This window comes from Silurus aristotelis, assembly GCF_946808225.1.
Source record: "Silurus aristotelis genome assembly, chromosome: 13".
Taxonomy (NCBI): Eukaryota; Metazoa; Chordata; class Actinopteri; order Siluriformes; family Siluridae; genus Silurus; species Silurus aristotelis.
Genome location: NC_139586.1, coordinates 26880065 through 26905458, shown reverse-complemented (window position 1 = coordinate 26905458; position 25394 = coordinate 26880065). Strand labels below are relative to the sequence as shown.

The 25394-nt window shown below is 38.1% G+C and overlaps 1 protein-coding gene across 3 annotated transcripts; it reads left to right on the top strand.

The window, feature by feature from the left end:
* The first annotated feature begins 10395 nt into the window (after window positions 1-10395).
* On the top strand, window positions 10396-21993 carry tnfaip8l1 (tumor necrosis factor, alpha-induced protein 8-like 1). Of its 3 annotated transcripts, none has more exons than XM_083559460.1 (2): window positions 10396-10720; window positions 20931-21993. In XM_083559460.1, the coding sequence occupies exon 2, from the start codon at window positions 20936-20938 to the stop codon at window positions 21494-21496; it is 561 nt and encodes a 186-aa protein (XP_083415586.1). In that variant the 5' UTR covers window positions 10396-10720; window positions 20931-20935; the 3' UTR covers window positions 21497-21993. The 3 variants fall into 3 exon arrangements, with proteins under 3 accessions (XP_083415586.1, XP_083415587.1, XP_083415585.1); XM_083559461.1 differs by having other exon boundaries at window positions 10401-10510; XM_083559459.1 differs by lacking the exon at window positions 10396-10720 and adding an exon at window positions 14172-14308.
* The last annotated feature ends 3401 nt before the right edge of the window (window positions 21994-25394 follow it).

The following is a 25394-nucleotide window of genomic DNA, read 5'->3' as shown; positions in this document are numbered from 1 at the left end:
TACATTTTAGGCTGTACATTTATCACCTTGCCATGCTAATGACTTGCTTTAATTTAAGTTATTTTTTCCCTTCATTCGATGTCAATATGAAATATGAGGGATAACGTTTGAATTTGCTCCTTCTTCATCAAGTACATTTCAAGTATTTTAATTGTGTGCACAATATATGTCACTGATAACTTTGTGTGCTTTACTGTGGAGTGTCTGGGAATTGCATTAATCTGTTAATCTTATATGCATAACCATAAGTTACCTTCTGTACTGTAACGTCAGCGAGACAGTAACGTGTGTACGAGTGGCATTTCTGCGAGCTTTTAACGAATTAAAGTGTGTTTCCTAATCTCCTTACACATCATGATTGTTGAATTCGCAACATCTTTGTCGAACTTGATTTCTCTCTGAATCTGAGAATGTATTAGTTACTGCATACTTCAGAACCAAAACCAGAACTTTCATGCCATGAGCTGAAATTTTTACAAAAACCAAGCATCTAGCAGGGGTTTATGTATAAAACCATACAGCAGAAATATATCGCTGCTGTTATTATTATCAAATACAGCCTCAAATACAGTCTTTTATCTCTTTACAATACAACTCTACCAAATTTTCACCGTTTTCTACAGAATATGTATTACAGGTTCTTGTAAAGGTCTATTTTGGGACTATGTTATAAATATCAAAAATCCAGCAATAGAAATTCTGGACTATAGATGCAGTGGAGGAATAAGATTTTGGAGATTTGTTAATCAAGTCCTCAGAGTCTCAGGTGCTAAAGATTCAGATCCGAAAGAAATTCAGCAGTTATGGGAAGTGTATATCTTGTCTGTGTGTTCTTCCTTAAACTGGAGAAAATGTAAAAAAAAATAAAAATAAAAAAAAAACAAATAAATTAATACGAACAACATTTTATCCTGTCGGTTTATTCAAACATCTGATTACTGTCATGAGTTCAGAAATTCAGCTTGTGCTTTCAGGTTGAAATGTTCATTTCTATTACTTCTGGTTGGTATAATCTGAAAAAATTTAAGCAATTAAACAGCAGAACTTAATACATTATTGGTGAGAATGTTATTATAAGGCTACTGCATGGCCATGAAGCAATATGCTGTAAAACTATGTGCCTATACAGTAACACAAAAAAATAATACCCACCAATTACATTGCTTTATTGTATACAAATATAGGGTAGGATTTCCTCTTTGCTCTCAGAATAACCTCAAATCTAGGAAAAAGAACCCATGGCATGGGCTCCACAATGTCGAGACACTCCACTGAGTTTGTGGACTATGCTGTTTATCTGCATCACATACATGCATTGTTCCACATCCCAAAGGTGTTTGGGATGGTGCTAGGTTACGGCAGATCTGAAGGTCATGAGTTCAAATCCCAGCCACATAAATGAGGTAATGTAATTCGCTCTGGATAAGAGCGTCTGCCAAATGTCTATAATCTAAACGCTCGACTGGGGTCAAATTTGGTGACTGATGAGGTCGCTGAAGATCATGGAACCAGTTTGAGATGACTTTGTATGGCATGTTTCTGTTCAGGTATTTAGGTCAAGAACATTCGAGAACATACGGAAATCAGCAAATCATATTGAAAGTTATCTCCAGATTAATAAAATGGCAAATGGGTCATGATTATGGTTGCAACATTCTGGGAATTTTCAAAACTGGAAACTTTTCGTGGGAATTAACAGGAATTAATGGGAATAAACTGAGAATTTACAAAAGTTTGCCTATAACAGGGAACTGAAATGTAGTTGGAAAAAAAAATTATCCTGCAAGATAATCTTGGTTAAAACAGATTTCATTCAATTTCTGAATGCAGATAGAGTTTATATAATCTTCCCAAAATGTCTAATTGATACCTATATATTGCCATAAATTCCTTGGAAAAATATTTCTAAAATTCCTTAAATAAGGTTCCCAAGAAACGTTTCTGGAAATGTTATGCTCCTTTGTAACCCTAGTCATTATAGGTAGATGGTTGTTCTTAAATTTTATTCCAGTTGCGTTTGCCTGGGTGCTCCTTCATAATCTAATAATCTTCATAATCTTCTGCAAACATTTGCTGAAAAATCGCACTAGAGTAGAAACAAGGTCATTCTGTGTGCTGATCTCTAATGGCTCTTTCTGACTGACCCGTTTGATGTGGCAACCTATCCAAGTCTCCAGTGCAGGACCAGCTGCAGAACTGTGGGCCTTTTAGATCTATTTATATGTACATAACACGTCTGGCATTATGCACTCACCACTTACACCAATATAACCTTTATGGACCTTCATGGTTTCATGCATTGGGCATTGTCATGCTGGAACAGGTTTGGGTCTCATAGTTTTAGCGAAGGGAAAATTTCATGCAAGCGCATCCAAAGAAACCTGTGCTTAAAACACAGTATGATTACAGTTAAGAAAGAATCAAATATGGCGGGGAAAGTCAGGTGTCCTAATATTTTTATCCATATAGTGTATGTTTTGTCAAATCTATGCATTGTACACTAGATGGCAGTATGCACCAATAATTAGCAGCAGCACTGGGAGACAAAGAGCAGCATGAAGTGATCCAAAGTATTGCTTTTCTCCTTCTGTATTATGACATATATTTTTCTTTTCTTTTTCTTGTTAACTGAATCTTCTGCATGACAGCTGTATGCTATTCAAACACAGTAAAGAATAAGCTGACCAAATAAGTTTCACTCTTCAGTAGATTTCACATTTAAACATTTTAATGCAGTCTCAAATGTGGCACACAACATTATGCCATACCCTATAGGTAGTGAGCCTTTTTTATGAACTGAAAAGAAAACCTTAGGATTTTGTTTGTTAAATGAGGCTTAACCAAATACCATACTGCCATATTAGAGGGCTGAAAATCCTCTAATAGTCATACAGTTAAATCGAGACCAAAAATCACTGCTGTAGGTTATAGTTCACATTAAACTCAAACGAATATATTTCCCATCCCCCTGTCTTTTAGTTTTTAATAGACTGGGATATTATTTGTTTTTAAATGTAAATCTTCTCAAGCAGAAAGAACAAAAAATGCATTTATGTAATCGTCATTATTTCTCACAAAATTGTTTCAAAAACGTCCATGCAAGTTAATGATTTAATGTTCTACATCACTTAGGTGGAGGAGGAAAAAAATGCTTTGAGCCTTGGTTTTTAAAAACCATTAGAAGTCCATTAGAAGGCTCCATTTGCTGCACAAAAGCAACTGAACTTGCTGGCTGACCCCGATTGCCGTAGCTCTGATAAAAAACAGAACTCCTACAGTTTTTTTAGTGGATTTTGATGATGAGATTTGCCTGAAGCTGTTCAGCTCTCAAACTACTATTGTAGTGGGCAGTAAATGAGTTTTCTTTACTTAAATGAACATCCTCCTTCTTTGTGGTAATCGTAAGAGGAACACTGAGAATTTGTTTCGAATCAGGATGAAAGGCTTCAAATGTAGAATAATTCTCAGGCACTGACTAATAGATGGGGGGGGGGGGTTATGGATTTGTTGCAAGCAGGAAGATTAGATTGGACTCATTGTACTTTACATTCAATATTGAAAGAAAATCCAGTTATATATTGGATTCATAATCCACCTTTCCCTCCATCTTTTTTTTTTTTCAGGAAACAAAATATACTGCTTACATCTCAGCATGCCAATGAATTCAGAGTGTAGACAAGGGGATTATCATGAGCTGGGCTACACAATCTCACTCCCAACTTATCACATATGGACGTTCATCAGGATCCCTCGGCATTTTTCAACGTGCAGGATTAGGGTTAGGGTTAGTGAGAAGGTGTTGCTGAATGTTGTCTCACAGACGGCACTTTAATATCAAGTGAATTTTAAAACTCAAAATCAGTTACATAAATATGGTGCAGTTTTACCTAACACGTCAAATTTCAAGGCCGCAGGCTCCGGTTCAGAGTTTTGTAGAAGTCTATGGGAATCCCTGCACGAAGAAAAATTACACCAAAGGGGTCAAAGTCTGTGGGAATCCCTGCACGTTAAATGATTGCATCAAAGGAGTATCCAGTGAGTCAAAAAGTGACGAATGGATCCTGAGGAACGCGTCCATATGTGACGAGTTGGCAGTGAGAACGTCTTCAACTGGGAGGTAAAATTTTCAGTTTATGGAAGGCAAATGTTGCACCAATCATCATCTGATTTACCTCAATGTGCTGTTAATTATAATGGTGGTTATGTCGTATGTGTTATGTGGAAGATGAGGTTCAAGCTAAAGGACATACAGAGGAAACCTCTTTTTTTTACAGTCAAGTCAAGAGGCTTTTATTGTCATTTCTATTATACACAGTGGTACACAGTACACAGTAAAAAACGAGACAACGTTCCTCCGGAACCCTGGTGCTACACTAAACAACAACATAGAGCTACAAAACAATACAAGCTACATAAAGTGCATCGAGTGCAACCTAGTGCAAACAGTGCAGATGAAAAACAGTACAGACAGACAACACAAGACAAGACACAATACCCAAGATAGCGCCGACCAGTAAACCTACTGTATACTATTATTATACAGTACTGTGTGAGGAGAACTGTAAAAACTATACCCAGGAGTGAATATAAACAGACAAAATGTAGTGCAAAAAACAGGGCCTCTTCCAGCAGAAATAATGTACTGAAAAACCATCAACATGTTTGGGATTTTTTTTTTATTAAAATTTTAATTCTGCATGTTTTCGTTTTTTTCCCTCAAGCCATCAGGCTCCTCAACACAGAACTGAACTGGAACTGAAACTTACTCAACTGTGTGTTACTGAGATGCTGCAAATCTGAACTCAAACACACTCAATACTCATTACACACATCCATGTTCTCAGCACCACCCATACTATATTATTATTTTATTATAACTGTATAACTGTTTACATGTGTTTTTGCACATCCATTTGACGGCTGCTATTGCTGTTTTGCACAACCCTTTTGCATTTACATTTGTGTTTATTTACAAGTACACTCCTGTATATAGATCTCATTTGCACATTGTACTGTATAACATACAGTAGGTTCACTGGTGGCGCTTTTTCTTGATTTGTGTATTTGTCATACACTGTCTTGTGTTGTCTGTTTGCACTGAGTTGATGCACTTCATGTGGTGAGGACACTTACTTGAGTCCTTGCTCTGTGTTCTGTAAAGTAGCTTTATGTTGTTTTATGTAGCACCAAGGTTCTGGAGGAACGTTGTCTAATTTCAATGTGGTTCAAATGACCATAAAAGCTTCTGGACTTGACTTTTTTAAGTTTCAAAAATTTTAAGTCTCTTCTTAGATCCAGCAACTCTGCGAGTCAGAAAGCCGGAAGACCAGATGTATCCCAGATGACATCTGCAGGACACTCTGAAAGCGACAATGATTTAAACAAATCATAAAGCGTAAAAGAAGTTTGACTCCAAGTTCCTTCTTTGTCTTTTAGCCAACAAAACAACTGACAAAAAATGTGAAAGGATCGAAATGTTTGTACCAATGAATATAGAGTATTAAAAATCATGCAGTAACAGAACAGGCCAATAGACAATTTAATCGCTTGGGCTAGTTAGCTGAATGCTAGAGCGCCATCTGCTGGCCAAACACACACATGCGATAATCATATTTCTGTATCATCATGGTGCAAACAACAGTAATGCTTTCAGAAAATTGGAATTTATTCTCTTTTCATGAAGAGTTACATAAGCGCAGAACTGTTTAAGTGTGTGTCAAGGAGGAAAAACAACCAAGAGTTTCTCTCATCTTCACGCACTGCCAATGATGATGGCAGTCCTTAGCAACAAATATCCTTTTTTTTTTTTTTTTTAGCATTTTTTCTCCTCTTTTTATCTCTATATATTTATATGTACAATGTATAAAATTCTGCCCTACTGTTGATTAGACTCCATGTGTACCAAAATCTGACCACATGCTCTGACCCTGAATTTTCTTTTCATGAGTGTTATACATGGAGTTGAGATGTAAGAGGATAATAATTCCTATGTAGTATTACAGAAATAAAGATACTCGTCTTCTATAGAGCATGAGAAAAATGTATTAATCGTTCTCTGTCATTTGGTCTAAGCATATGTTTAGCTGTGTAAAAAGTGTGTCTCTCGAGCTATCGTCATTCCGTCCGGTTCTAACAAATCTTTTCTCACAGACTAGCTCACGGGCTCAATGGCAGTGCATGCAGAAACTGCAGACAATTCATTCTTCAAATTCATTTCTTCACCTCGTACATACGAGTGTGATGAAATGAGGCTTATCACGGCATCTGGAATCTGGATATGATTGTTAAAAAACTAGAATATTTGTCACCACCCTGTAGAGGCACCAACATGAGAACTCTGGTTAAGACACATTCACACACTGGATGTGTCGTATGGTTCGCACTTCTTATTTAAGTCATTCGTGCATTGTTTAAACTCGGTCTGTTTCCTTTGGGATGTCCATTCACAGGACGGAAAAAAACAAGGCTAGGCCTTCTTGCTGTCAAGGAAAACATCCGGTAAGGGGGGGAATGGCTGGATACCTGTTACGATGTACAATACTCATGTTGTGTCTTTGATCACATCACTGTTTAATGGTCAATCCTGATCAGATGGTCAGATGGTGTTAGTTGATTTTCTAGAAAAGCATGGCTCAGACAACAGATTTAGCAACAACGTTTCTATAAATGTTCTAATAATTATCTTTGAATTTATTTGCAAGTCATTTTAATGCATTATCATTTATATTATAGCAAACAACCAACACATTTGCAGGTATGGTGGAGACTCCAAATAAAACCTTATCTAACTGATAAGGTCAAGCGTTAAGTAAATACTTTTCTATAGGACTTTTGGAAGGAGTTTCCAGTGTAGCTTAGTGGTTAAGGCATTAGACTTTGGATCTGAAGGTCATGAGTTTAAATCCCAGCCACACCAAGGTGCCACTCCTGGGCCCCTGCACAAGGCCCTTAACCCCATAGCTGCTCAGGTGCATGAGTTAGATAAATGAAAGTCGCTCTGGATAAGGGCATCTGCCAAATTCTTTAAATATAAATGGGTTTGACTGTTGATATACCAAAGTTTAAATGTAAGAAGCAGCAGATCCACAACATTTTACTGAACTTAAAGCACAAGATGTGGCATTGTTTTATTAAAATTTTTATTTTGGGGGAAATACTGTGGTAGATGGAGAATGAAACACTCCAGGACCTGATGGATGGATGGATGGATAGATAGATAGATAGATAGATAGATAGATAGATAGATAGATAGATAGATAGATAGATAGATAGATAGATAGATAGATAGACAGACAGACAGACAGACAGACAGACAGACAGACAGACAGACAGACAGACAGACAGACAGACAGACAGACAGACAGACAGATAGATAGATAGATAGATAGATAGATAGATACATACATACATACATACATACATACATACATACATACATACATACATAGTTCAATAATCCTCGGCCACCCACAACCCTGTTGTCAGTTCACCACTGTTCCTTCTTTGGAGCACTTTTGATAGATACTGACCACTACAGACCGGGAACAGCCCACAGGAGCTGCAGTTTTAGAGATGTTCAGACTAAGTCGTCTAGACATCACTATTTATCAAACTTGCTCAAATCCTTACGTTTTTAAACCATTAACCCACATTAACAGGTGCCACAATGAAGAGATCATCAATGTTATTCACTAACCAGTCATAAAGTTATATGATCATAATTGTATGCCTGGTTGGTGTATATTTAATTATTCGGTACAAGATGTGTGTAAGGCACAATATGTTTGTAGAGAGTAGAGAAAAACATGCTATGTCGGGTTTTATAATATAATACAGATAACGTAATAAAATGCACACGCCATAGTGTTCTGTAATACTGTGCAATATGTTGACCATTGTCAGTAATCATGCACACGTTCCTGTTTATCTCCACCTGTTTCAGTTCTGTGCGAGTAGTTTGCAAAAGAGGGCTTTATAAAAGCTCGTAATGTAATTTCCTTCCTCCCACTCATCTAAAAAGAGTCTTCATCCAATTGTTTTGTAGGAAAAAAAAAGAGAACAAGGTGCACAAATTTCCCTTTTTCATTGTTCTCAGTAGACCATTTCCTTAGGGAAATTCTCAGCCTTCACGCAGAGAACAAAACACACTCTGTAGAAGGGAAAAAAAAAGTCTCTCTAATTGTAAAAGTCCAAAAATACTACAGGATTACAGATAAAGTAAAAAAAAATATGTATCTTCCAAACGGGGAGGGGTGAATTGATCGTGAAGTACTGAGTGTTGTATCGAGAGGATCAGTTAATATCAAATTAATTGATTCATATTGAATATTTTGTTTATTCAGAGAATATTAATATTGAATATTGTCTCCTCATTCTGTCATTTAGTCATATATATGGGCATCACCGCACCATCTATAACTTTCTAGGGAATTTTTTCCAAAGTAGGAATCGATCCATTAAAGAGGAACCGGTTCAATAAAGGAAATGTCAACATCACTCATTTTTTTTTTTTTTTTTTTAACAATAATAGCCTTCAAAAGCTATATAGAAAAATTTCACAGAATATCGATATCAAAAGGTCCCCTGGTGGTCTAGTGGTTAAGATGCAGCGCTCCCACCGCTGCGACCCGGGTTCGATTCCCGGTCAGGGAACCATCCCCAGCCACTCTTAGTGCCGGTCCCAAGCCCGGATAAATTGGGGAGGGTTGCGTTAGGAAGGGCATCCAGCGTAAAACATGTGCCAAATCAAACGTGCGGAGGATCCGCTGTGGCGACCCCTAACGGGAGAAGCCGAAAAGAAACTTTTTATTGTATCGATATCAACAATAATTGTGTGAAAATAAATGGTATACTTACTTACCAATGCACTAAAATATAAAAAGTGAAATAAGCTTACATTAGTCTAATTTACATTTGTTCTATAATTATAAAAAATTTTATTAAATAATTAAATACATTTTCTATTACTTGTTTACATCAGTCTCAACTGTTGGGCTTTGGAAATAAAAATGTATGCTAACAGTAATGACTTTCGTAAACTATATAGACTATAAAATCTTACAGAAAATATTTCTATAAGTATCGGTATCAATATCAATATCAATATTGGTAATACTGTACTGGTGTGGAAAGTATCAGATTGCAAAGAAAATAAGTGGTATCCATATTTCACATAGTTTAATAAAATATCAAAAGTGAAAAAAGCCCACATCAGTCTCAAATACAAATGTTTATAATTGAATTAATACAAATATTATGAAATTGTTCTAAATGAAAAAACAAACAAACAGTTAATCTCACTTTCTGAACTGTTCAGCTTTGGAAATTGAGCAAAATGCTAACGGAAATTACTTTTAAAAACTATAAACAGCATAAAAAATATTTTGTATCGATATCGAAAATATGGATGTGGCTTGTAAAGAAAATTTGTTGTATCCCTACTCCCCAATGCACTAAAATATCAAAAGTAAAATACATATAAGGGCATTTAAAAATTAAAACTCTATGCTAACAGTAAGAGCTTTCAAAAGTATAATCGCACAAAAAAAAAAATTTAAGTATTGTTATCTGTACTGGTATCGATGTTGATTGAAAAGGAAATAATTGGTATCCCTACTCCCCAATGCACTAAAATATCAAAAATTGAAATAAGCCCACGTTTGTCTTATTTAACAATGTTCTATAATTATTAAATTGTTCTAAATGTCAAACATTTCTATCACTTGCTAACATGAGTATCGGTCCCGATATCGATATCGACAATACTGGTGTGGAAGGTATCGGATCGAAACGGCAATAAGTGGTATCCCTACTTTAACATTATTTTCACTTGCAAATGTTCTAATATTAATATAATTTATTAAATGTATTAAATTCATATACATTTTCTATCACTTGCCAACATCAATGTAAACTGTGAAGCTTTGGAAACTGAACTGCGAACAGTACTGATGATAATATATTACAGAAAAACAATCATATTATTATTTTTATTGATATTGGTACCAATGTCAAACAAAAAAAGTACAATAAGTGGTATCAATATTTCCCAATACAGTAAATTATCAAAAGTAAGATAAACCCACGCTAGTTTTATTTAAATATTAAATTTTTTATCACATGCTAACATCAGTATTGGTAACGATATTGACAATACTGGTGTGAAATGTATAAACTAAAAGGAAATAAATTGCATTCCCATTTCCCAATTCAATTATCTATAATTAATCAAAGTTCCATAATTAAATTTTTCTATCACTTGCTAACATCAAGATAGAAAAGTGGGCGGGGAAAACGAACTGGTCGTCTTCTTCTTTCTGATTGGCTGTAGTGGCGGCTGATTCGCCCGTTTTGATTGGCTAAGCGAGCCATCAATAATCTGGTCTCTAGGAGCTTGGAGAGTTTGAAACTTTTGGTTAAAGGTGGAGTCATGTAACACTAACTCCTGTAACCGATCTGGGAAGAGAGGCGGCGAGGAACCGGACCACCACTTCTTCAATTATTCACGGCAGTAAATACCTTTATTATTATTATATATTCCTGTCCTTGTAGACATCTCCTCCAGCTTTTTGTTAGAAGGTTTAGAAGTCCTAGGGTTATAAATGGTCTCATGAGATGGCCGCCACGAACAGTTGTACTCCGATGGAGATTTAAGGAGGTTGCGGAGTTGATCGCGCATTTGACGGCCCCCGGTGTCCTGCTTTGAAACGTCGACAAGAAGGTAAAGCTCCTTCATCCATTATGATCAGATCTACTATTTATGGAGTTCTTGGTGGGGCTGTAAAACTTGAACTCATGCTGTTCTATCTTCTAAACTTGGTGCTTGGGCTGGTGGTCAAAAGATCTAATCACACTCATGGTCATCAGGTCTATGTACAAGGATTTTTGTCTTTCTAGCATTCAAGATGCCAGCAGATAGGAGATACAAGCTACTCCATGTCATATACACTTCCATACAGGTCAATAAATAGGTCCTATTTTCTACATCTAGAACCTCCAGAATGTGATCGTAGTTAAATGTTGTTATAGAGAAGCTTGAATAAATGTATCACCTGCATTTATATAGTATGTAAAAGAGGTTTACAAGGTTGCAGAGTAGATCCTATATTTGACAGCCCTCATAGCCTGCTTTAAAAAGAAAAGAAGGTAGAAGATCAACACTATTTGATCAATTCATGAAGTCCATGATGGACTCCAAACAACCCAGAGGTGACGGTGTTGGGTTGGTGGTCAGAAGATCTCGTTACACTTTTGATGACAAGAACTATGTACAGGGATTTTTTTTTTGTCTGTCCAGCAAATAATTTTCATTATACAGCACTTAAGATGCCAGCAGAGGAAACACAGCCTGCTGCATGTCCTACACACTTTCATGCAGGTGAATAAGTAGGTTATAGGTTCTCAATTTCAGCTCATATCATATGCAAACACCTTATTAGAATCTAATAAGGGTGATGATATTGATACTAAACCTTCACCTTAACATGTAAAAAGATTAAGTGAAGACGTCTCCCGTCACAAAGGAGGTGAAGTTCCTTCATCTGTATATGCAGATCTACATGAATGATCAGATCATGGGGTCCTGTATGGGGTCCTAAAATGCTAAATCAGCCAGAAATCATGGTGTTAAACTTGGGTTTGGTGGTGAGAAGCTCACATTACACTCTTGATCATGTTTTTGGGGTTTGTCCAGCAAAATCATTTGCATTCTAAAGCACTTGAGATGCCAGCAGATAGGAGACACAGCCTGCTGCATGTCTCATACAGGTGAATAAATCTGTTCTAGCTCATGCCATATGGAGACACCTCATTAGAGTCTGATAAGGGTGATATTATTAGTACTGAACCCTTTCGTCAGGTCGGCCTTCTCCCTTTATTACGCTTTAACTAATAAACCATATCGTTCCTTTGCCACCACTGATAAGCATTGCACCTGGAAATCCATCTATATCTCCAGGATGTCTCTATTTATCACAGTTAAAGGACATAGAAAAGCTTGGAAAAGTGCATTACCTGCATTTTTATATTGAAAAATCGTACAAGGTTGCAGAGGAGATTCCACAGGCCCCAATGTCCTGTTTGGAACGTCGAAAAAGAAGGTAACGGTCCTTCATCCATATGGCCAGATCTGCATATTATTAGCACTAAACCTTCTGTCAGACTGGCTTTCGCCTTCATTATTCTTTAATTAATACATTTTCTTTGTCATATTTTGGAATGATTGATATGCACCTGGGATGTGGTTGCTCATCGGATAAGATGATGGACCTCTGATCAGGAGGTCGTGGGTTCAAATCCCAGCACCAAGCTTCCACTGCTGGTTCCCTGAGCAAGACCCTTAACCCTCAATTAACAGTCACTCTGGACTCTGCCAAATGCCAGAAATGTAAAAATCATTCATTCTATAATTAAAAATGTTGGATTGTATTTAATTTTATATGAAAAATTTGTTGATGAAGGATTTGATTTTGCTACTCAGAATATAGACCCAGATCCTACTGCATGAAGCACCTCCAGCTTTTTCAGCTATATAGCAGCTTGGTGTGTTAAGATCCCAGGTAACTTATTTACAGGGTGGAGGTGACGCGACCTGATTTACTAGCCTGCAAAGTGCACGGCACCTTCATCTGTATCCCAGGATACAACACCTGTGTGTGTTATCTAAGGTTCTAACTTGATATTTTTAGTCAATATGAAGGAATAGTTTATCCTGGAAATGAAACAAATGGATGAAGTTTTTTGCTCGTACGCTGAACATTTCCAGTTTTATGTTGTGGAGTTCAGATGTGAGTTAAGGTCTCGAAAAGACAGACATTTTGATTTGAGTTTCCACTTTCAAAGTTCGACCTCCGCAACACTAATAGTCAGCAATATAAGGATTGCGAAAACACGGGACGTCGCTAAACTCATAAGACTGCAATAAAATGGAAAAACCCTCCGTTTAATTGTTTGGCCATGAAATGAAAGTTTCCCATTGAGCGGCAGCATCAGCGAATCCTCCTCATCTAGCAGCTACAAAAAGCCTATTCTTTGTGGTGTTACAGAGCCTGAACGCCCTGAGAGAAAGCTTTGTCACGAGCCAAATTGTAGCAGTAAACGCCGCAGAATGACACTGAAAAGAAAGCTCAATCCCCCACACTACCGCCACCTCCTCCTCTTCCCCAAACATACAAGTGTGTTCTGCTATACAAAGTCTCACACACACTCACAAGAGATATTTGTGTGCAACTGCAAAGAGTACAGGAAATGCTTTTGGCTGTGGTCTCCTCCATATCATTCAGTCCAACAAATGTGCGCTCGATACGATTCCTCGCTCGAGAAACATTAGCTGAAAAAGAAAGAAAAGAAAAAAAATCACACCTCAGATTTTCTCAGTTTCTGGTGGTTTATTGTTATGCAGATTCTGGTCACTTTCACCTGCAGCTAATTACATCTTTAGTAAGCGTTTTATTTATTTTATAGCTTGAATTATTCATCTCTGACTTGTTTTGTGGCAACCTTGAATAATTCATTTTGCCTCAGGCTTCTGTGGCCTAAAAAAAAAAAGTTTCCTATATAATGCTACCTCTAATGCTCATTAAAATGCTGAAACAGCACTTTTCTTTGGTTGGTTTGTTTGTTTTTAGTTCTTTCTTTCGCTGGTCCAAATATAATTTGCTGTATTATGACTACTGATGAGACCAACATGCAATAGCCAATCAGCTTCCTGTTATTGTCGCAAAGCTCCCTTTGATTGTATCACAGGCGTAAAACGAATTTTATGTTTCAGCTATTGTGCAAGTTTGCTTGATTTAGGGTTTGGTAAAGTTGCTAACAACGTGTGTGTGTGTGTGTGTGTGTGTTAGATTGCATGAGTGACATTGGTCTTAAATTTTATACATATTGGTCCCAAAAAGGTCTTAAAATTGACATGGTGAAACCTGCTGCTTGATAATCAAAAACAGAGATATCTCAACACAGACATACACACACACTCGTGCCATTCAAACTAAGGACTGACTTACAAACTTACAAACAAAGCAGCAAATTGTGTATTGGCTGTAGTTCTATACCTGAAAATCCAGCATACATTTATTGTGTAAAATAAAAAGCTAGGAAGGTGTAGTGGGCCGGGCGAGACGAGATACTGGACTCGAGTATCAGGTGCTATCTATTTAGACACACCCTTTCTCACCTGAGGCAATCAAGGTACACACACACACACACCAAGTTGCATGACACTGCCTGGAAGCTTTCTGGCTTCATTCCAGTCACTTTAACATGGAGATGTTGTTGAACATGGAGATGCCGGTGTTACACTTTCATGAAGGTGAGTTTGAGTTCCTGGCCTTTTGTCTTGTGTAAATCTTTTGGTCAGGTAAACATTGAGGAAAACAAAGCATGAACACACTGTTCTCTCAGCCTCAGCTGCTTTAGAGAGAGTGTGTGTGTGTGTGTGTGTGTGTGTGTGTGTGTGTTCCATCCTAGTTCTGTAGAAGGATGTTCAATTTCCAGGATTGTGCAGAAAACTCCTTCCTTTCACCTTTTAGGTTTTGTAGAAATTCATGAAATCCATGTGTACAGTAAGAACAGCTGTTGTTCCTCTTGCCGTTACTTACGGCCATGAAATATTTTCATTCGCACTTGTGTAAAACTAACCACAAATGACAGTGCTTGATGGTTAGTTGCTGCCCAGTAGTTCCTTGGCCAGAGTTCAAAACCATATTCCTGCACCACACTTGGCAATGTTATCATGTCTTGGTTGAAGGCTGCCTCTGAATTTCAATACGGAGCGCATGCAGGTTATATGGCCGTCTTAACTTCTTTAAAAATGCATCCAGCACCGGCTTAGATTACCAAACTCTTTTTTTTTTTTTTTGCTTTATCTGAGGCTCCAAACCCTGCTGGGAAACCTCATTATCTCATTGAAAGACACTGCAGATGCGCAAAAATGTGATCTAAGCGACGTTCTGTGTTAGAAGAGTAATGCGGTGGGCCTTAAGTTTTGACCTGCTTGTGTTATAGTGCTTTTGTTCTCATCTCTGCATCTTTTTTTTTTTTTGCAACGTAGCGCTCGTATATCTCTCCAACCTTGCTTCACCTTGTATGGCTTTCTTCAAAGAACTCCCCCTTTGATCTCAGGTGATGTTATTCAGGCTGGGTGAAGCAGGGTCTTCTCCAACGGAGGAGAACGATAGATCATGTCAAGCTGATCAGACTTGTGATTTGTAATGAATGCTGAAGAGAAAGCAACGATGATGATGTTGAGGATGTTCTCAGTATTCGGTACCACAGCGCTGATGAATTCCTCCAATCCGATTTCTTTTTAACGATTTTCTTTTCCGTAATGTCTAAGCATCGCACGTAACATTCTGAGTTTGCTCGGTGAGCCACAAGAATTTAGATCATAATCTAATAAAAGACAGTTATACGTTTAACATTTTCAGATGGAGGTTTCAGTGTCCGCACCAGTGGTGGACGGCAATGAAGTGAATGTAATACGTTACTGTACTTAAGTAGCTTTTCTTTACTGAAGTATTTCCATTTGGGGAGACAGAAATCAGTCGTTCCTTTTTATTTATGAGTGGATATTAAAACGGAACCAGTCCAACACGCTCTGTTTTGAACCTGTTTTGATTGGCGCTTGGTGGTATCTACTTATCACTAACATACAGTTCAGTATCAGTTCAACAGCAAGTATAACATTTGGAGAGTGATAAATGATGGGAGAAACTCCTGACTACAACTCGCTTCAACACCCATGGTCTTTAGCATTTTTGAAGGTTTTGGAAAATTTTAATAGCTATCAGTGTTTGACTCACTAATATCATTCTATTAGTATATTGGTGTTGAGAATAACAGTCTTTTCACATAAACTATGTTGATAAAGTAAAGAGTCTTTTAGCAAAAAAAGTTACCTTTACTAGAGTAATATTTTGCTAAGTGTATCAACGCAAGTTCATGGTTTGTGTACTTTGTCCACCACTGGTCTCAATAGTCAGGAAGTTGTCAGTCATGGCAAAGTCTTAAAGATCAAGAATTTGGCTTATTCTCTGAAACGTCTGATTTGTCTAATTATCTTTTTTATACTATATATTTCAGATGTCTGGAGTAAGAGCATGCAATAATGTGATCTATTTTCAGTGGGCAGATATTAAAATAGACTGTGTGTGTGTGTGTGTGTGTGTGTGTGTGTGTGTGTGTGTGTGTGTGTGTGTGTGTGTGTGTAATATATCTTTTTTTTTCTTTTTCTTTATTTCTTTTTTTTCTTTTTTTTTTTCTTTCTTTTCTTTTTTTTTTTTTTTTTACACAGTTTCCCCACCCAGTGTGTCCTTTAGCATGAAAAACACTTCCATGTTTTAAAAGGTCTTTTGAGGACCACGCCGAACTCTAAATTAAAGCCACTTCCTGCCGTTGTGCTGTTGTAATGATGGATTATCTCTGGTGCTGATAATTGCTTCCACACTGCTGTCTGTCACTTCTGTCTTTTTTTTCTTTTTTTTTTTTTTTTACTGAGTTCAGCATACCATTCGAGTGCTGCAGACTCCACAGTCTGATTGGTTATCCTTTGCCAAAAGAAAAAAAAAGGAAGCGTTTTCTCACATTTGCCTGCTTTATGCTTTTCGAGATTATACTTTGCATCGCGTGTGTGAATAAATCTCAAAATCTTTTTATATGTCCTTTCATGAACATTTATTTCTGCCTATTAGGGATGTTAAAAAAAAAAGTTGGCATTTGTATCACGATACATCGTTTTAAACAAATTTTCATCAGTAAAAGCCGATTTATTTGGATATTTATTAGTAGATGCGCTGTAATTTTATTATTTTATATATGTAGATAATTGTGAATTCTAATGTAGATAAATGTGTGATTTATTCTCGCTAAACTGTTTCTCAGCATCACCGCTGCTACGTGAATAACGTATCGCGGCGCTACGTAGACCGAGGCGTGTGGCATAGAATGCAGATTAACATGGCAGAGGTAGAGCTGCATCTTACTGGATGCAAAACACTAAAAGAATGTCTGAATCACTTCTTCTTCTTTTTTTTCCCCTTCTTTTTTTTTTTTTTTTTTTTTTTTTTTTTTTTTGCTTAACAGAGGCCTGTTTGTGCAAGGGCCATGCGTTAGAAATCAGAAGGCACTTAAACCAGGTGTCTAAACCAAAGAACTAAAAGCACATTGCATTGAATATCATAATACATTGAATCACATCGGCTTCAGTTATGGATATTCACATCCCTAATGTCTATGCTTAACTTTTAATTAATAGATTTTTACTTCTTTTAAAGACTTTACCTCAATACTATACATGTTGTTGTTGCAACCATCTTATAAGCAGATGTGCACTTTCTCTTAGAACCGTTCACTGGTACTGAGCCAGACAGTGTTTTCATGGAGATGAGTGTGTGGTGATTTGGATGTGAAGCTTTCAAAAGTTAAACTTCCAATATTCACTTTCTGTGGTAGCCAAACCAAAAGGTCACACACCAAAAGCCTGCCTTGTTTGATCAACTGGTGTTTTTTTTTTTTTTTTTTTTTTATGTAAACGGGAAATTGTGTACATCCTCTTTTTTTTTTCTTTTTTTTTTTTCATGAACAGTTTTCCACTTCAACTTCAGAAATCAGGTTTTGGATGCACATCAAATCCTCTTTTATTGGTTTTTGCTATTGAGAGCTGCCTGTTTTAGAGCTTGAGGGATAAAATGTTGTTATGGCAATATTTTGTAGCCGTGATGCCAAACTCTAGTGGAAACGCATTGTTTTGGAAAGTGAAGGATCTCCTACTCTGATTACAGTTCGGGCCTTGTAGAGTTTAAATTTATTTTGAAGAGAAGTATATAAAACCTAAAAGTTTCAGAAGATCTTCTATCAGCTTCTGAAAAAGAGTACACAAAGGGAGAGGGTAGCATGTGTCTGAGTCTGTGTGATTGTTATGAGAGAGAATCAATGCTCTAGGTGCCAGGTGTTGGATTTCATCATTTCCGTAATAGTACGTGTTTGTAGGAAGCACACAAAACTCTGATATAAAGCTTTGTAAAGAACAGAACAGCTTTGCAAGCTTTGTTGTGCAAAAGAAATCTGTGGGAGATCAGAGTGAGACACCGACACAACTGGAATCTGCAGCGGCGTGCTTCCTGTTTGGCAGGATGTCTTGAGTGGGGAGGAAATCAATATCAGTCCAACTCCTCACAAAATTAAATGACTCCAGTGACACGGTTCTCCAGAATGGATGCTTTCAGCCTTGGTGGCAAGCAAGCAAGTGTGTGTGTGTGTGTATGTGTGTATGTGTGTATGTGTGTGTGTGTGTGTGTGTGTGTGTGTGTGTGTGTGTGTGTGTGTGTGTGTGAGAGCAGTAGATGAAGTAAGAATAGAGTTATGCAAACATCTAAAACTACACTGATGGCCAGTAGCTAGTTCCTTTCTTGTCATTTTTGCCTCCTCCTCAGTCGTTCTGTTGGCTTTAAAAGGCATGAAGGCATAATATAGCCATAATCTTTTACACTCAGTGACGATTCATCACAGATTTCATGCTCGCTCAGTTATTTTAAAATGATTTTCTGTTATGCAAACATACCCACTGTCCAATTAGGTACACCTTTCCCTGGTCCTAACCAATGATGGATCAGTTAATGGGCTGGCTTGAGTATTTCAGAAACTGCTGATCTCCTGGGAATTTCACACAATGTACTGTAGACTAGGGGTCCCTAAACTATGGCCTGTGAGCAAAATACGGCCCGTACCCACATTAGTAACGGCCCACTGAACAATGCCAAAAACATATTTAAAAAATGTAATCTTAAATATGTTTCTAAAATCATATCTGTATTTTAATAATAAAGGTTGTCTTTCAAACTAAAAATTTCCAACAGTTATTAACAGTGGTTGAGGCACAGATAGTCAATGGCTGGATCGGCTTTCTGCAAAAATCTATACCGGTAGTTTTTCCGGGCTTCCGATCCGCTGTCATTAAAAGAGCGGCCTCTAGAGGCGAATCACTGACGCCGCGAGCGGTTTGTTTTTACACAAGGCCTCGTGCAGCATGGAGAGCGCTATATTGTGATTTATTGATTCGAATTATATTTAGCATTGAATATTTTTAGATTTCCTTTAGCACATTTTCACTATTCAGTACTTTTTTTTTTTTAATAAGGTAGTTTGTTTTTTATCCTGCATCTGTTCTAAAAACTGATCGGTTGATCAATTGGTATATAGTGTGAAGAGGGTCAGAAACACTTTGTTGATTAAGGAGACCAGAGACTGGTTTGACTAGACAAGATGTTCTGTGGGTGGAAAATGCCTTGTTGATTGAGGTCTGAGGAAAATGGCCAGGCTGGTTTGGCAATTTCAGAAACTCCTACTGAATGATTTACATTTTACAACTGGGGTGAGAAGAAAAGCATCTCAGGATGCATGAAACATCATCTTGAGGTAGATAGGCTACAACAGCAGAAGGCCACATCAGGTTCCCCTCCTCATGGACAGACTGGGAAAGAGTCCAGTTTCAAAGAGCCCATGAAATCTTCAAATTCCTGTTTTTGGCTGACAGGAATGGAACCTGATGTGGCCTTGTTGTTGTAGTTCATCCATCACAAGGTAAGGTTTTGTTCATGCTGAGATGCAAAAATGTGTAGATCGTGAAGGCCATTTCCTCTGACCTTTCTTATCAACATGGCTGTTTTAACCACTGAACTGTCACATGTTCAGCCGTTCTCTTAAAACGCTCGAGATTGTAGTGTGTGAGAAATTCACAGGGGTTCGGCAGCTTCTGAAAAACTCAAACGAGCCTTTCTGGTACAAACAACCATGCCTTGATTAGGGTTGCAAAATTCCAGGGATTTTTAAAAACATGAATTAATGGGAATGAATTGGGAATTTACAAAATGGCCGGTTTTGGTTAAAACAAGCGGATTTAATGCAATTTCAATTGAATTTCTTCCCTGAACATTCACACATCGCATGCACACAGCACACTTACTGCAGTAACACTAATGCCACGCCCCCTACATGCACTGTGCATTTCTCAATAACATGCAAGCACAATTTTTTATATCCTACACACAAAATAATGTACCCAACAAAAATAATCCATCTTGGAGTATTCAGCTAAATTACGTACATTTACATAAATTACGTACATTTACATAAATTATGTACATTTATTTAAATCTTCCTTTGTGCTGTGTGTAAGTGATTGATTTAATTGTTAGTATATTTCGTTGCACAAAGTAAAAAATTTTATAAAAAATCAAATAGTTTGCATGCATTTCAACTTATGACCAGACAAAGTTTATATTTATGTTTGTATATGGTACAGTTTATATTAAAGGTGTAACGGTACACGTATCCGTATCGAAATCTTTCGGTACAGGGCTTTTGGTTAATGCAATCCTTTTTACGTGCGGAACATAGTTACAATCTGAGTTTCTCTCAGAGGTATTAAAAAAAGAAACTAGTAAGTGCAGTGTTACTGTGGCTACTCGCTCGGTCCCGGAAATAAGATTCCATAGCCCCCTGACCGGACCGAAATTGTACCGAACCGTACATTTTTGTGTACCTTCGCAACCCTAATTTCTATACAATTTCTAATTTCCCAAAATTCCTAATTATTTCCTATAAATTCCCCTAAATTCCTGGCAAGTTTCCAACTTCCCCAAATGAAGTTCCCATGGAAAGTTTCTGGAAATTTACCGAAAACTTTACGCTACTTTTGTAACCCTGGCCTTGATCACAGAAATAAGCACTCTTTTTTTTGGGGGGGGGGGGTTTTCCCTGATGTATCTATTTTTCCTTTATGTTGTGCTGCTGCATCATGATGCACTCCGAATAAACATCTGCTGTAGTAGTTTGGAGTTTTTGAGTATAGTTTGAAAAATGTCTTTCTCCAGTTCATCCCACTCCTATGTTTTCCCCACTGGATAATCATGTCTTCTTTCGTTCTCCTTTTTCAGAGAACATGGACTCCTTCAGCACAAAGAACCTGGCCCTGCAGGCCCAGAAGAAGCTCATGAGCAAGATGGCAACCAAGGCAATGGCCAACCTGTTCATCGACGACACGAGCAGCGAGGTGCTGGATGAGCTGTACCGCGCTACCAAGGAGTACACGCGCAACCGCAAAGAGGCGCAGAAGATCATCAAGAATCTCATCAAGATGGTGGTGAAACTGGGCGTGCTTTACCGCAACGGGCAGTTCAGCAGCGAGGAGCTCCTGCTGGTCGAGCGCTTCCGCAAAAAGGTGCACACTCTGGCCATGACGGCGGTCAGCTTCCATCAGATCGACTTCACTTTCGACCGGCGGGTCATGAGCAGCCTCCTGAACGACTGCCGCGAGCTGCTGCACCAAGCCATCAACAGGCACCTTACGGCCAAATCGCACGCCCGCATCAACCACGTCTTCAACCACTTCTCCGACTGCGACTTCCTCGCGGCGCTCTACAGCCCCTCCGAGGTCTACCGCGCCCACCTGCAGAGGATCTGTGACGGGGTCAATAAAATGCTGGACGAAGGCAACCTTTGACCCCTCCGCCTTTCGCATATTACATTACGTCGGGTTCATATTGTACGTGAATTGTTCACGTTGTTATAAATATTTTCGTTTCGCCACACACGTGAAAAACTTTGACTCGTCGTTCTTTTTTCTCCGGGTGGGCTGGACAGCTGGAGGATCCTCACTCCCTCACATCTGGAAGGATTAATTCAGGGACGCCGGGTCGAGATTTAACACCAGCACACACTCTTCTTCTTGACGAGAAGTTTTATATCATGTAATTTCATTCTGCGTAAAAATTATAAACCGAAGATGATCTTATTCTCTCTTTTGAGTAAGATCTAGGATTATATTGTACACTTTCATTTTCCGGCTGGAGAAATAACACATCAGCTTCCAATTGTCTTCAAAAGCCCAATCTGTCAATGCAAACTTTCTTTTGTTTTTTTTTCTTCAAAGCCTTCTCGTGTTTTAAAACCCGTATGAGTCATGTGAGGATGCAGGAGCAGAATTTGCAGAGAAACCGGTTTGGTTTCACGTTTTTTTTTTTTTATTATTGCATTTAATTATTCTTTGATGTGAGAGATACATCCTGATGCAGTTCCTTGTTGGGAATGAAGGCAAAATTTCACTGCATTTTATTATTATTTTTTTTTGTATTATTTCATATTTTTATTACTGAGACACCTTTTTTTTTGTGTGTGTGTTTGATCATATTTTTGTGTGTGTGGCGGTCAGTGTGTCACGACAGTCACCTCCATGGCGCTGATTTAGTCACGGTTAAAATGAAGCTATTCAGCAAAAGCAGATTTTTACTCTATGTACACAAAGGAACCTCTGCGTAAGACTGCTGATGTGGTGGTGAGGCGATAATGTTTCCAGCAGTTGAAGATATCCGACGTAAGAGTTGAATTTAAACCTTAAACCACTTACATTTCCATGATCACTTGAGCAGCTGTTGAATGAAGGACAGCAGTAAGTCCGATTATCTCTGTAGGCTGGGTGTTGAACACTGCTGCATGAAGAGATCCTGCCCACTTCTTCAATGTTTTCTTGCATCTCTCTAACCAAACGTAGATGTTAGTACGGCTCACCATCCAAAGATCAATGTTTTATAGTGTGCATGCACTTATTAGTGTTGTAATAATCTTTTTTTATTATTATTATTATTATTATTATTATTATATATGTGAAAATTGTCTTGAATGTGTCCCTACATGACCCTCAACGTAATGGTCATGAAGGCAACAAGCTTAAAGCTGAGACATAAAACCAACCTAATAGTAAACACAGCATTTCTACTCAGGAATGAAGCCGCCTCCTACACAAGAGCCCGGAAATTTCTTACTCCCAAACAAATGTCTTCCAGTTGTCCTGGTTTTATCCTTTTTGTCCCTTAGATTTGTTAGTGTATTTTTATTTTTTGGGGGGTTTGTTTTTTTTTTTTTTTCGTCCGATGTGCCTTTCCAAACTTGTTGTATATAAGTACATATATACAGTATATATAAAGGAAATCTTGATTTTAATTGATTTTGTTTTTTGTTTAGTTTTTACCAAGAGGCCTAACGAGGGCTATCAGGTCTGGGTTAATCCCCTAATTCCACTGCTTTGTATGGACATGATTCGTGCAAACAATTCTGCTCTTTTTCTTTACCTCATATGGTCACAGAGGTCCGAAACTAGAGTGATATGTGATCTGATTACCTGTTCACGCTGTGTTTAGGTTTTCTCTGCAGAAGCCTGTAGTTCATGACTCAGAATCCTCTTGACCTATGTATTTAAAGAAGCTGTTGGCTCAGGAGTCGGTTCCTGAAAGACAAGCAGAAATGAAAAAGGAAATGACCGGCTGAGCCTGAAAATGAGTCTGCTTATTGACGTCCAAGTCTCTTGTACTATATTTAAAGATACAGTTTAGAACAACAAGACTGCTGACAGAATACTTTCCATTTAACAGCTGATAAGGTTCAATATAGCAACATCATCTGTCAGCAAAATGACCTTATTTTTGGGGGGCGGGGGGGGCGAGAGCCGTGCCTGCTGAAACTGGAGGTTAGGAAAATGTCTGCATGCGGCTCCGTCGTTCGTTATTCCCCTCACAGCAGGCGGATTTGCCGAGGTGACATCCTCTCCATCCTGTATGCCGATGCCTCTCCCCTCAGGCCGCTGATACTTGAGATGTAACGGTTACCTGAGTCTCGGCTTCTGAAGACGGACAAATTCTTTTTGTTTTCCTTCACCTCCTTGATTGTCCTCTGAGAATATTCAAAGTTGGCATGTTTGCCTTAAGGTTGAAAGTGCTACGTGAAAAAAGCCAGAAGTGGGGAAAAAAAGAAAAAAAGATCTCTCTTACAAACGTTAATATTCTGCACATGTTCCCAAGTTATGAACAAATGACAAGGTCGAAACGAACATGCCGCTGGTGCTCTGTAAATGCTTTCCTTTTGGGGTTTAGGTCCCCCACCACCACCCTCACCACCCCAAACCTAAGTTGTTTTTTTTTGTGGAGATTAGAACAATTCCTCAATAATGCTGCACAGCATTCTAAATTTTCATATATGTTTGAACATCATTGCAGTCTACCAAAGTAGACTATATATTTTAAAGTTTTGACCACTACAAATTTTTTTTTTGTGGAGATTTGTGGGTGATTTATTCAGCCATAAGGGCTATAATAAATTTGTAGCTCAATGCTTTAAGTTCTGGGTTACTGAGCAGAAGGTCAGGGGTTCAAGTTTTGGGACCACCAAGCTCCCACTTTAACCCGTCTCTGCTCCAGGGGTGCTGAATCATGACTGACCCTTTGCTCTGACCCTCAGCTCTCCAAACAAGCTGAGATATGTGAGGAAAGAATTTCACTGTCCTGTAATGTTTATGTGAAAAGTAATAGTGTGTATTAGAGTTGAAGTAAATGCAAACAAGCTCAAAATTTGGATTTTTTAAAATAAGTATAAACATCCAAATTGGGTGAACGGTGTAGGGTTCGAGCTGTAGCACTTTTTGTAGTGTATGGTCCCTCATATGTGGAAAAGTAATCGAACAAACTAACAATAATAAATCCTATTTAATATAAGATTGCAAATCATTTGCAGTCAGTGACTGACAAACCAAAGTCATGGCCAGATGTTGGGTTTCCTTCGTGATGATGTTCTGCCAGGCCTTTACTGCAGATGTTTTTAGGCGTCGACTTGTTCTTGGGGTGTTTAGCCAGGCTCAGCTGGATCACATCGGCTGATTCACCTGCCCATTGCAGAATGTTCCACTTCTTCAAACAAAGTCAGAATTGCTTCAGGTCATTGTTTATCCACAGTCTAAAGCACTAAACAGTGATCTTTGAAGCATTTGGTTCTGAAAAGATCTTGCTGTATTCACTTCAGGAGGGGGTAGCTCAGGGGTTAAGGCATTGGACCTTGCATCACATGTTCAAATCCCAGCACCACCACTACTGCTGGGTCCTTGAGCAGACCCTTAACCCTCAACTGCATAGTTGCTGTGGATAAGGGACTCTTCAGTAAATGTAAATCTGTCTGGAACTTTGTGGCCACGCCACAAAGTCCTCCAGTCTAATGTCTGATGTGAAGCTGTTGACTCCGAACTGCAGGATTTTATACATTGCTTATTAAATGCTCTCGTTTTTTAATTGCATTATGTAGGTGTACAGGCGTTTCTATTAAAGTGGAGAACGAGAGCATGTTTAATTTCCCTGATTAATTCCTGGCCTTGAGGTTCTCGATAAGTTTCCCGTGGGTGTTTTTGATAAATTAAGACATTTTGGATGAACAAAAGAACAAAAAAAAACAATTAGTCATCCAAATAGTAAACCATGAAGCAACACAACTTTTGTCAGTCTAAAGACATAACTATATAACCATGAAACGTTACTTTGCTCTAAACGGTTATATAAGTTCCAGGTAAAGGTGTAGATCAAGAC